At 38.1% G+C, this 13,294-nt stretch overlaps 1 protein-coding gene across 1 annotated transcript in view; it reads left to right on the top strand.

Moving 5' to 3' along the window:
* Nucleotides 1–13,294, top strand: part of EIF3A (eukaryotic translation initiation factor 3 subunit A) — a 35,607-nt gene that overhangs the window by 18,185 nt on the left and 4,128 nt on the right. The window contains exons 12-19 of the mRNA XM_055813709.1: nt 95–442; nt 1,037–1,141; nt 2,904–3,017; nt 3,301–3,423; nt 4,416–4,569; nt 5,606–5,790; nt 7,522–7,610; nt 12,045–12,775. Of these exons, the coding sequence (XP_055669684.1) occupies nt 95–442; nt 1,037–1,141; nt 2,904–3,017; nt 3,301–3,423; nt 4,416–4,569; nt 5,606–5,790; nt 7,522–7,610; nt 12,045–12,775 (1,849 nt within the window). The remainder of the gene's footprint in view (nt 1–94; nt 443–1,036; nt 1,142–2,903; nt 3,018–3,300; nt 3,424–4,415; nt 4,570–5,605; nt 5,791–7,521; nt 7,611–12,044; nt 12,776–13,294) is intronic.

The following is a 13,294-nucleotide window of genomic DNA, read 5'->3' as shown; positions in this document are numbered from 1 at the left end:
ACTTTGAATTTTCATTGAGAAGCATTTGCTATGCCTTCTGCCTTTTTAAAGTGATGCTGTATACATCATTGTCTTATTCTTAATTTAAATTCAGCAAGAGAAGGAAGAACAACATCAGCTGGCAGTCACTGCCTTCTTAAAAAATTCAAGGAAGGAGCATCAGCGTATTCTTGCACGTCGTCAAACTATAGAGGAAAGAAAAGAGCGCCTTGAAAGTTTAAACATACAGCGTGAAAAAGAAGAACTAGAACAACGTGAAGCAGAATTACAAAAAGTCCGGAAAGCTGAAGAAGAAAGATTACGCCAGGAGGCAAAGGAAAGAGAGAAAGAACGTATCCTGCAAGAGCATGAACAAATCAAAAAGAAAACTGTTCGTGAGCGCTTGGAGCAGATTAAGAAGACTGAACTGGGAGCCAAAGCATTTAAAGATATCGATATTGAGGTAGGCAAGTTATTATTGACATTTTGAGTTATTTTTCTATACTCTTGGTGTTACATTGCTAGGTTTTCGGAATTTTGTGGTTTTTACTAGTTTTATACTGTAACTGGTCTTATAAACAGTCTCTTAAAAATGAGATAGTTTGACACTTATATATTTAATTTATTCAGCGGTGTAAGTAAACCTTAATTCTGAGTTGGGATAGGACTGTATTTACCTAGAGGAATTAAGTCCAGCTGGTTTTTTGGGTTTGGTGGGTTTTTTTTTTTTGGTTTGGTTTGGTTTGGGTGGTTTTCCCCTTGTTGCTTAAACAGTATTTGAAATACCAAACAGACTTGCTTGTCCAATGTTGTAGTACCTGGACTGTGTCTCAATTAAAGATCAAGATACAAATGCTTTAAAGAGTTCTATTAAAAAAAATAATGCAAGCTACCTAGAAGAGAGGAAAATGAACTGAGAATGTTTCTGAAGCAAATTAGTTTTAAAAAAGATAAGGGGAAAACTGCAGAGAAGATTAAATAAATAAATAAACAAACCATATTTGTAACAGAAAAAATGTTTGCTTTATTTTGTGTTGATAACTCTGCTTGGTTGTAGGATCTTGAAGAACTGGATCCTGACTTCATTATGGCTAAACAAGTTGAACAGCTGGAAAAAGAAAAGAAGGAACTTCAGGAACGTCTGAAGAATCAGGAGAAGAAGGTACGAAATAGGAAGGGTACAAACCCATGTCTGTACAATGCTTTAGGTAGTGATTGTGAACTGTATTGATACATACATATATATATATATACATATAAAAAAAATACTGGTGTTGAAAATGTTACTGTTTGAAATGAAAAAAGGTAAATGTGTTATAAACCCATTGAGTTTCTAATATCGGTGCACAAATTTTTCTAATTAATGGAGTTGATTTGAAAAAGGACCCTTAAAGCTGTATGTGAACTGAGTCTTAGTTGGGAAGACTTGTAACTGGAAAATGTTCAGAAAAGGTGAGGTCATTACATAGAAGCAAAACTGATTGATTGTAGTAGTCCTCACTGAAACAGAGGAAATCCCAGTGCTAGAGCCCTTCTAGATGGCAGAAGAGGATCTGCCTGAAACCTGAGTGGCTATAAAAGTGCGAGGCACACATTGTTGTAGTAAGTAGAAATATGTAACCCGTGCAAAGTGAAACTCACCCAGGACTTCCAAATGTGTTCAAGAATGAAACAGAAGTTACATGATACAGTTGGTAATTCATGTCACTTAAAACTGGCTTGTCACTAGGAAGTGGCAAGTTAATTAAAAAGGTTACAATGAGGATCTTTTGTGCTGCAGGCCTGTAAACCTGATGCTCATACCGGGCAAAGTAGCAGAAAATACATTAAACAGTAGAATTAGTAGTCACCTGGGTAAATATGATCTACCTGGAAGGCTCAGCACAGCTTCTATAAAAGAATTGTAAGCCAGGGCTTCCTCCTGGAGTTCTCTGAAGCTATCAAAACAAACACGTAAGGGTGGTCTGATTGATGTAACTTAGTTGGGTTTTCCAAAAAGCTGTTTACAGAGTTTTTCACCAGGCGACTTAGCAGCAGTGGGATAAGAGGAAGAGTCTTTGAATGCTGTTCCGTTTTCGTAGGCAAAGTGGAAAAAAAATCCCCCAGTCTTCAGCTTTACATATTAAATGATGGGCTCCAAACTTAACGTTCTTAGTCAGCAATGAGAACTTGGTTCTTCTGCATCTTGAGCACTGTCTGCGGTTCTGGTCTCTTATCTCAAAAAGTACGCAGCTGAACTGGAAGTTTGAGAGAAGGCCAGCAATGATGTGGATTGGCTTTGGTGTGAGAAATACTTACGTAAAATAGTAGCCCTATGTCTGAAAGACTTCTGGAGAGACGATGTGGAAGCAGTCTGTAAGGGTATACCTGTTATAACAACTGACGATGGAGAGCAGTTGTTCACACACTGACTGCAAGGGGTAGTGAACTAGGAAGCATCAAAGGAAGCCAGTAGGAGCCATATTCAGAACTATTTGTAGGTGGAAAGTGGGTCATCATGCTGTGAGCCATAGATGCACAGGAGCTCTTTCCAAAGTACGTTGTTGTATATGAAAAGCTTCTTTGAGTTCAAAAGGACAAGAGGAGAAATCCACCAATGCCTACTAAATAGAAAAGAAGCTTCCAGCACAGGAAATGCCAGGCGCTGAAAATTTATGGTGCTGAGAGAGTATTGTATATGTGCCTGCCGCTGTTCTGCATCCTTGCCTAGGAGTGCACTTAGTTGTCCGTGGTAGAGGCAGGTTCTTGGTTAGGTGGACCTCTGATGTGGTCCAGTGTGATTGTTCTTATGCAACAGTAATATATCAGATATATTTGCAGAAGTCTTCAGATACCAGGGTTTTCTTTGACGCATGCTGAATACCGAGTCTTCCAGATTTGGTCTTCACATTATGACATGCTAAAGGTATGTTATCTTTATTTAGATTGACTATTTTGAAAGAGCAAAGCGCTTAGAAGAAATTCCTTTAATAAAGACTGCATATGAGGAACAACGAGTGCATGATATGGAGCTGTGGGAGCAACAGGAGGAAGAAAGGGTAAGATTTTTTTGTTGAGATGATAAAATCCATTAGTGACTAATGAAAAATAGTGGGGTTTTGCACTTTCTTTTTCCCCAGCTCAATCCAAGTGAATAAGGAAAAAAGTTGATATGAAGAATGAAGTGTCATCTTTACAGTTTCATTGTGTTAGTGGACAGCAGTATTGTCTGTCTTGGATCTGAAAGAGGAAAAGATAATTTCGCTTTCTAATGGGTGAGGTTGAATGCAAAGATATAGTAAGAGTTTACTTTGTAATACTTTATTTATTTCCTATTTTTAGATCACCACTTTGCAGTTGGAGCGTGAGAAAGCCCTTGAGCATAAGAACAGACTCTCAAGGATGTTGGAGGATAGAGATTTATTTGAAGCCAGGCTCAAAGCATCACGACGAACAGTTTATGAGGTACACAAGATGCGGTGTTATAGTAAAATATTCCCATTAAAGTGAGGAACTAAACGTGTGACCCAGTGATATTTCATGTAAACTAGAAACAAATTAGTACCTAGAATGGCACAGAATTATGGGATAGTTTATTTTCTGCTTTGACTTAAAAAATAAAAAAAATATTGCACCTGTTACTAAATATTAACACTTACAATTTTTGACAACTTCTGGGATAGCTTGTAGGGAAAATAAGATAAGTGAGTTAGTTATTTCAGTTGGGCTAATAGTAAGAGATCATTGGGTAGCATATGAGCAGCCAGCTGTATCTGTACATGTACTTGGCCTTACTGTGGTGATGGAATCATACTAACAATAATATCGAAGCCGAGAAATAGAAATACTTGTCTATTTTTTTTAAATCTTTTTTTTTAAATGTGAAAAATATTTTGACAGTTCATGTATTTGGTACTTCATGTTATGTTTTATGTTTGCAAAATTTCATAACAAATTAGAACGTCAGGACAGGGAAGGAACTGGCCTTTATGTCTTGCACTACATTTTTTTAATTCTACATTTGCTGAGGCTGTTTATAGCTTTATTGGTTATGTTGCAGTAAGAACTGGTTTAAAAAAAAAAAAGCGAAAGAAGTATTATGTTAAATTAAGTTAACTAACTGCATATGATTCTTTGCAACAATATAGGTAATATTAGGTAATGTATTACAGGTACAGGTAAACTATTACTCAGTTAATTCCTTTCCTGAAAAAGCAGACGAAGGACTAAAATTGTGCATTAGTCATTGTCTTGTCTTCTAAGTAGGAATATATTCCCTTATACATGTTCAATTGCAGAAAAGGTTGAAATGACAAACAGGTAGGGGTTTTTTCACCAGAGCAAAGTTACTTTGTTGCAGTTAGTTTGTTTTCTGTGCAGCTTTATTTAGCAATTTGTGTAACTGTCTAGCTCTTAGACTAGTTTTGGTGGTTTCATGTGTATTCTTTGTATTTCAGGATAAACTCAAGCAGTTCCAGGAACGGTTAGCAGAAGAGAGGCGTAATCGTTTGGAGGAACGCAAGAAACAACGCAAAGAAGAGAGGCGCATTACTTACTACAGAGAAAAGGAGGAAGAAGAACAAAGATTACGAGAAGAACAGCTGCTTAAAGGTATAATTGAGAACCCGATTCTTTTATTGTTTGCATCCTTGACCCATTCCAGATGTGGGCAGCTAACTTCTGGTTTCCCTGTTTGATGATATTGGTGGAAGTCTTTTTGCTTTCAATCAGTGGTGAAGACTGTGGCCATTGCTGTTAGATACTGTATGTTTTACCTAAGGCACCTTCTGAATGCTTACCTGTGCAGCATAGAGATGAAGGTAAAGCTTTATAGGAGGAAGGGAAAATAAAAGCAAATCAATACTTCCCACCCTCCCCTTCTCCCAGACATGGATAAAGGAGGAGATAAACAAAGGGAGGTTAATGAAGAATTGAGTCTTTGATTTTAGTAATTCCGTTTGAGTTCTGGCCACTTGTTTGTGTGCATCTTAAAGGGAAAAGAAAGGGAACATTGGTGTCGGATCAAGAACTCTAGAATTGTGACTCACACACCTTTCTTTGTGAATTGCTTTGTCTGGTGGTCTGTTTCAAGGCTTTAGAAGAGGAGAGGTGATAGGCAACCTGTAAGGTAAATTTTTGTTCTACTTGTTACTTAGTGGATGAAGTTACTATATATCAGAGTTCATAAACGTGCAGTATTTTAAAACCAACCAACCAAACACCCGGGCAGTCCTAAATACCAAATTTCTGACGCTGCTAGTTGATTATTTTTTTTGTGTTTGACCTTTCTTAAGGAAGGGATCCTTTACCATGCCTGAGGTAGTTACTCATACTTTAGCTGGCACATTTGTGGTCTGTACATTGAACTAATGTACAGGTATTGGAACATTTTCTTTCCTTTCTTGCTAACTGTTGTTCAAGATGCCACATTAATAGATGTATCAGGTTCCTTTTCCTATTGCTTTCAAGTTAGGATAGTTCCAGAAAACAGGTTCTATGGTTACTTAAATGTATCCTGTGAAATGCTTGGGGTTTTTTTATAAGGAGTCAAAGAGGAGAGATTGTATTTTGTAACCTTTCTGTGGTTACAGCAATATACAGGAATTTATACTGGTAATACATTTTATTTATGTTTCCAATTCTGCAGAGCGTGAGGAAAAGGAGCGCATTGAGCGTGAGAAACGTGAGCAGGAGCAGCGTGAATACCAGGAACGTGTCAAAAAACTGGAAGAACTGGAGAAGAAAAAACGTCAAAGAGAAATGGAGATAGAAGAAAGAGAGCGTCGCCGAGAAGAAGAAAGAAGAGGTCTGGATGACCCATTTTCAAGAAAGGTAAGTAATACCTGCAGGTTTTTCTTCTTCGTCTTCTCCTGTAGATTTGAAGAAGGGGCTAGCATTGCAAAATGGTAGGTTAATTTATTTTTTTTTTGAGTTGTAGCATAGGTGGCTAATTTAATAGTTAAGTTATTGTCACTTAGTTTCTGCTCACTATCAGAGTCTGGAATCTGTAATTGAGTAATAAAGTAAAATAAAGAAACTACTAAGATCTCCAAGCTGTTTAAAAAAAGAATATTGAATAAAATTTTCTTTAACAGAAAAGAAGGAAAACTTCATTGGAAGCAAGTGTAGTGACTCGTGCTAAAGTCAGGAATTGGAGTAGATATTGAAGGAAAATCCCAGACTAAACATAAAGCATAGTTTTATAAGAAATACACAATAACATAAAACCAAGAGTTGTGTGCAACTTGCTGTTTACAAATGTAAGTATTGGAGGAAATTATTATCCCAATCCAACTGGAAACAAAACAAAAGCTATCTGCAAATAAATGTTTTAATGATTTAAAAGAATGTAACTGAATACCACAAACCTTCTATGCTTTCACTTTTTCAGAATTTATCTATAGGAGAACTAGTTTTAAATTTCATCCACCATAGCCATTATATTTGTTTAATGCATACTTCATTGAGTAACACTATGAAGATAAGCGATCAGAGCTTGTCTAAATTGTTTTAGTAGTCTATCAGGTAAGTAAGCATCACCGGTATTTTTCACGTAAGAGGTACTCCTAGCCATGGGCACTTGATTGTATGGAAGAACTGACTTAGGTTCCGGGAGAGATATCTGTGCCACTTGAAAAATACCATTTGCAGTCTTGGGATTCTTTCTTTTGCTCACTCTTGTTTGTTGGGTTCAGTTCAAGAGCATTTAAGTAAACAATCGTGGAGTAGTGGATATGCAAGATCTTGCACAACCTGTGTATTTCCCCACACTGAGTGCAGACTTTGACAAAAACACTTCTCAAAGAATGGTTTAAAACCGGAATGAATACCCTTTTATAAAGAGGTTGTGTGATTATGTGAAATCAGGTATTTTATGTGGTTTACCTAATTTGCTTCTTGTGGTGGAAAGGAATAAACAACTATGTTAGAAATAGTTTAAATGGTTTGTCTTTGCCCAGCAATGGAGAGAGATATTTTACCTTTATAAAAAAAAATTAAAAAATTGATCATTAGTCCGCCTGGCATCCAAGCAACCTGTGGGAGTCACAAATACCTCACCTGTTCTGTGCATTGAGGTACTCAGAACTAAATGGTTCCTGCTACAAAGAGCTTTCAGTTTACTCAGTTAAATTTTCTGATCTGATCAGAAAGCACAAAAGCAAATAATTCTTAGAATTCATTTCTGCTGTCGTTAAGCAGCACGAAAAGTGAAACTGTTAGAACCTTTTTTTTGTGTTAACAGGTGGTAGTAATGCCTCATTGTAGCTATTATTCATATACTTGTTGATAAACTTTCTAGTGTATCTGCATATATCTACCCTACTGGTAAAGTATGTGGCCCAAAGGGAACCGTATTGGTTTCTAAATGGGTTTAAATTGTATCAGAAACAATAGTCAGTTAAGGCCATGCTTAAGTTATTAGAACTCCTGATAGTTCAGTATTCTCTATAGTGTAACATGAGCTTTTAATGATACAGTACGCTTTGAAAGGACTAAATTATATGTTAAAAATCTTCATTTTAAAGTATCCAGAGAATGTTCCTAATTTCTTTTGACATACAGGAATCTCGTTGGGGTGATAGGGAGTCTGAAAGCTCCTGGAGAAGAGGTGGTGAAACAGAATCTGAATGGCGACGAGCACCAGTGGAAAGGTACTCACTGGGTTACTAAACAGCGGTTGTACTGGGTTCAAAATAGGCAGGCTCCCTTTTTGTTACTACTGCTAAAGCTGCACTGACGGAATGGTATCTCATGCCTTTACGTCTCTGAAAGTTACCTTCTATTAAAAATTGCTTTCTAAGGATCTCAAAATGAGAGAGAAGTTTTATCTTGGAACTGCATTCGGATAACATTCCTGTTTTATTTAGTTTAGATATGTGAAAGCTAGTGGAGGCCTTCTGCATGTGATAAACAACTTGCTTTCTTGGTTTCTTTTTTAAATTAAGAATTTCTGTCCCACTCAAACATTGGTGTCAGTTGTATAAATACAGAATGGGGAAAGATGACAATGAGATTTTCCATTTAGAAAATTAACAGTAATATCTAAGAATAGTAAAGTCAAAATTAGGAGTTTTAAACTATTCAAGTCCCGGAGTGAGTCACAGAGCAGAAAATATGTGCCATAAACTATAACAAAGTTCTGAGAGACTGTATTGAACAGAGGAGGAAAGATTTCTGAAGGAAGAATATTCTGGAAGTACTTGGCAGGTTTTTCTAAAAAAAAAACCAACACGCTTGTTCACATCTATATGTTTTAGGGGTTTTGGATGTATTGACTAATAATGAAGACTGTTTATACAGTTGTAGAAAATAAGATCTTTAATATTTGTCCGTCCCTCTGCTCCACAACAGGATGAGCTATAGGTAAAATATTTCTGATGGTGTATGTCTAGTTGTTCTTAAAACCCTGTGCTGACAGAAATACCACTGCATGTTGCAATTGGCAGTAGGTTTTATTGCTTAATTAGCCTTCCACGTAGACAGACTTTTATAAATGTCTAACCCTAATTTCCAGTGCAGCGATTTAAATCCATTACATCTTACTCTGACTCCAGTGGAATCAAATTAATTTGCTTTTTCTCTCTCTAGTAGTTTCTTCTAATACATTGGAAGAGTATGATCTCTCAATAAACAAAATAGTTTTTCAGTCTTTCCTTAAAAGCTACATTACCATTCTTGGTATCTTGGTAGTGATCCACTTTCTCGTGAATTGCAAAATCAAAGATTGGATGAAACTCCTGGGTGGAGCCTTGAACTATTAACGTATTGCAGAACTGTTTAATGCACCTATTTATATGCTTCAATGCGATTTCTGCGCCTTCCCACCCCTAATGATACACTTGTATCATTTCCCCACATTCATTTTAGAGTCATTATAGCTTAGAGGTTTTTTGACCAAGTGTTGTCTTTGTTACTTCTCATTCAACTTTTGTGGAAGTTGAGCAGTGTGACTGTTAAGGAGTTGCAATTGGTCATATTTTGGATTATTACATAGCATATCTGGTAAAATTTTCCTTCTCTTTTTTGCTAAAAGGACTATACTGAGGAGTACTAAAAGGAAATACTGACAGCAGTCAAAATTAGTATCTATGGATTTTAAGTAAAGCAATGCTTCTCAATTATTTTCTTTTTTCTGAACTTTAATGGTAACAAAGTAAAAGTGATGATGCTCAGACATAATTGCAGAAGGAAGGTGTAATTCTGCTTTCTTTAGTAGCCACAAGCCTACTTTTAGTAGATTTTAACCCTAAAGGGAAAAGGTGTTGGATACAAAGACAGAAGTGCAAACCTGACTGTGAGTAAAGTAATTCCAAAATGTATTTCTGAATTGAGTGGTGAAGGCAGTAACATAGAGGACAGAGCATCGGATTTAATCTGCAGCATGTATCTAGCTGAAAGTACAGCTGTTGGATATGTGTATTAAAAAGTCCTTATAGACGCCAGTACAAGGAGAGAAGCTATAACATTTGCCTCACAGACAATTTCTCATGGAAATGGCACAGTCCTGGTGTACATGCCATATTGGTACTCAGGTCCTTACAGTCACGGAGCAACCAATTGTACTATGCAGCATTCCCCAGAGTGCTGGATTCCAGGTGATCAGCATGTTGCAGTGTTCTCAGTCTTTTCCGTACCCTGGTTCCAGTTACAAGAAAGAACAGGTTACAGAAAGGCAGAAGCGTCCGGCAAGGGCTGTCTGTCTCTTAGGCAGGAAAGGTAGTTATCATAAGAAACAAAAGAAAATAAAACTAATGATGCAATGAAATTTTGTAAGGAAGAGAAGAAAGCCAATCCTGATACAAAAAAATATTACAAATATTGTGATTGTAGGAAAAAGAGGTTAACATAGAAGTGCTAATAGGAGTTAAATTAAAAGCCAGTTGATTTAGTAGAAGTAGTTGTTTTATGCTGGTACCTTTATGCTTGTTCTTTCTCTAGATCACAGAAATCCCTTAAAATGCTGTCAGGATCTGGGCATTTGCTCATTGAAACAATGAAATGGCAGCTAATATAGATGTGGTATTCACTAAAAGTGGCAGGGCAGTGCTGCAGGCTGTCGTACTTGCACAGTTCATTTGAGTCATCACTGGCACAGATTGCTATCTCAAAGGATCAACAAATGCTTGTGTGTTTATGGTCAAGAAACACTAAAAAGCCAAATTGTATAGATGAGGGGAGTTGACCTCTGTTTTATGTCTGTGCTGTTTGTACCTGAGTCAAGATGAACAAAAAAAAGTTATAAACCTGTGACAGTGGTAGGCACTGTAGCGTGAACTTTGCCAGCAAATTTCTTCTTTATTTGGTAAAGCTGTCGGCATGCTTTCAGCTCTTGTAGATCTGTGTGTAGGGTTTTTAGAGGTTATTGAAAAATGAGTTGTATAATAGAAACTGGATTGCATTACTACCAGTGACTGCCATTCAATATATTTTTAATACTCACGCATCACTGGTTTTATTAATTTATCAGATGCTGTTTGACTCTCAATTTCAATAAACTTCTAAAACTGGGAGTTAGGATTTCTAAGAGGAAAAGAAGGAAAAAAAGCTGAAATATGAATACTAAAGTTGTCAAACAAGAAACAAATGTAACAAGATAGGCATAATTTTACCTACAAGTAGAGTGGTAATAGATTAAAAAGAGATTTTAAAAGCCTAAACCCCTGAAACAGTAACTAGGTATAAATGAATTAAATACTTGTTCATTTGCTGAACTTTATAGCCATTTCTCTACATGTCTTTTACATCAAAATAATCAGATTTTTCAAAGGAGAAGATTATCCAATTTAAGTCTAATGGAATTTAACAATCTCCATGTCTTGTTTTTATCTCACAGGTCAGTGGTAATTACATTTGCCCTTATTCTTCTAAAACTAGGAAATATGCTGCTCACAGTTCCTCAAAATTCTTGAGATGCAGAGTTGTCACAAACTGTTGCCTCTTTGTTCTCACCTCTTGGAGTCCTACATCTGTTGTTTTGTAGCAAGTCACTGCTGTTCTTTTGTTTACATTTTAGTAGCGTAGTGGATTTCTAAACCTGTGGGGGTGGCTTGTTTTGTTTTGCTCTTGATATTTGAATCCATGAGATTGAACCCCGGTGTGGCTTCTCTTCTCTTGCCAAGAAGCAGGTACCCGTATATCTCTGTGATGTACATTCCTTGTTTCTTTGTATTCCTGAGAAGCTAGCTGAGGAAGGTTAATTTGCTGAAATAAAGAAATTAATCCAGTGACAAAGCCAAGGTTTGTGGTCTAAATGTACGTGTAAATCCTGTAGACATTAAACTAAACGGTGTGTCCAGAGAAGTTACAGGAGTGGAAGGCTCTAACCATTGTTCAGCAGTGTCTGATCTTTTAGATTTTGTTAGAAATCCAAACATATTTCAAAGATGACCTGATGACTCAATAGTCCAGGGAAAATTTTCAGCAGTTCTTTACTTCCCACATACATCCTAATATGGAAAATCCGTGCAAGCACTGACAGCCTGCCAGAGTCTGGCGCACCCTGCTCACTGTCAGGCAGTAGCAGTGGATTGAGTCATGAGTTCACCATGTTGTCCTGCTGTATCTAGTTGTGGATGCTTGTTGGTGAAAGTATTGCCAATCTATCGGGCTGGAAGTGCGGCAAAACTTATGAAAATAGGGATTGGACTGTAGGGTTGGCATGTGCATGAAGAATGTGGGGATACTTACTTGAAGTTGGTTTTTTTTTAATACTGGTTCTTTTGAGACAGCTTGAGTTTGTCAAATTAGGCTTGGTGGAGAAGCCAAACCTCTTCTCTGCTGTGTTGCAGCAGATAACCAGCAAGGGACTGTAATTATGCCCTTGGAACTGTAGTTTTGAAGGAGATAGTAAAATGTTCAGTCTTTACTGAAGCTGTAGGGACAGTGACCTAGCACTTTCCTATAGTAATTAGGGCAATTAGAAAGAGCATTTGAAAACTGCAAGCTCTGTAAACGTATTTGTGACCACACATCAAGTGGATATAGTCAGAAATAGCCTTAAGGGGCTTGATACTGTTGATCTAATATGTGAAAGCTTTCCTGCATGTCAGCTTCTACTTTTTTGCTCGTTCCCTATGGTTTTATAGAGATTGGCGTCGAGGAGAAGCAAGAGATGACGAAAGACCTTTCCGACGAGGGGACGATCTGCCGCGACGAGGGGACGATCTGCCACGACGTAGTGCTGCAGAAGAAAAGGAACGTCCTTCTGTGGAATCAACAGAGGATAGGCCACCTAGGCGTGAAGGGGAGGAGGACCGGCCACCTAGGCGTGAAGGGGACGAGGACAGGCCGCCCAGACGTGGATTGGATGAGGACAGGCCACCCAGGCGTGGTTTGGATGATGATAGAGGGAGCTGGCGAGCTGCAGATGACGACAGGGGTCCGAGGCGTGGAATGGATGACGACAGGCCACCCAGACGGGCTTTGGATGACGACAGGCCACCCAGGCGGGCTTTGGACGATGACAGAGGCAGCTGGCGCTCAGCAGATGACGACAGAGGACCCAGGCGTGGAATGGATGATGACAGGCCGCCCAGGCGGGCTTTGGATGATGACAGGCCACCCAGGCGTGGTCTGGATGATGACCGGGGCAGCTGGCGTGCTGCAGATGATGACAGGGGTCCCAGGCGCGGGATGGATGATGACAGAGGTCCCAGGCGTGGGATGGATGACGACAGGATGTCAAGGCGTGATGATGACAGGGGACCATGGCGTAGTGCAGATGATGACAGGCTCTCCAGACGAGATGATGACAGGGGTCCGTGGCGTAGCAGTGATGATTCAAGGCCAGGTCCTTGGAGACCATTTGGTAAACCAGGTAAAATACACTAATACAATAATCTTCCCTCCAACGTGTGTGTTAACTTGGTAGATAATGGATGTGATGTACTTGGTGCTAGAGATGGGAGGTTCAGCTCTGAAAAGGACGGAATTAATTTGACTAATGTGGAGACTCCTTTACTTAGTATAATCAAACCTTTTAATTTGATTGAGTATTAAAAAAAAAAAAAAAAAAAAAAAAAAAAAAAAAAAAAAAAAAAGAAGAAGCAAAAGCAGCTGTGCCTGTTGCTTGCCTAGAAGATACCGAAAGGTCACATAGTAATGCTGGTAATTTGCCCATGTGCAAAACTGAAATAAGCAAGTTGAATGCTCTGATGGGAGAAACATTCTCAGTAGATTTGCAGACCTTGGTCTCTTTCTCTGCCCTCTCTATGTGTCTGAAATTAACCTCCTTCTAAGGAGGACTTTGATATGTCATTCAAGTGGATCTGGTTTTGTTAAGCCTTTTTTATGTGTACAAAGATCTTGCTGTTTTTACCATTCCTTTCTTGCTTTT

This window comes from Falco peregrinus, chromosome 1 (genome assembly GCF_023634155.1).
Source record: "Falco peregrinus isolate bFalPer1 chromosome 1, bFalPer1.pri, whole genome shotgun sequence".
In the NCBI taxonomy this organism is placed as follows: Eukaryota; Metazoa; Chordata; class Aves; order Falconiformes; family Falconidae; genus Falco; species Falco peregrinus.
Note: the sequence above shows the minus strand (reverse complement) of the source record. Positions and strands in the feature narration are given on the sequence as shown.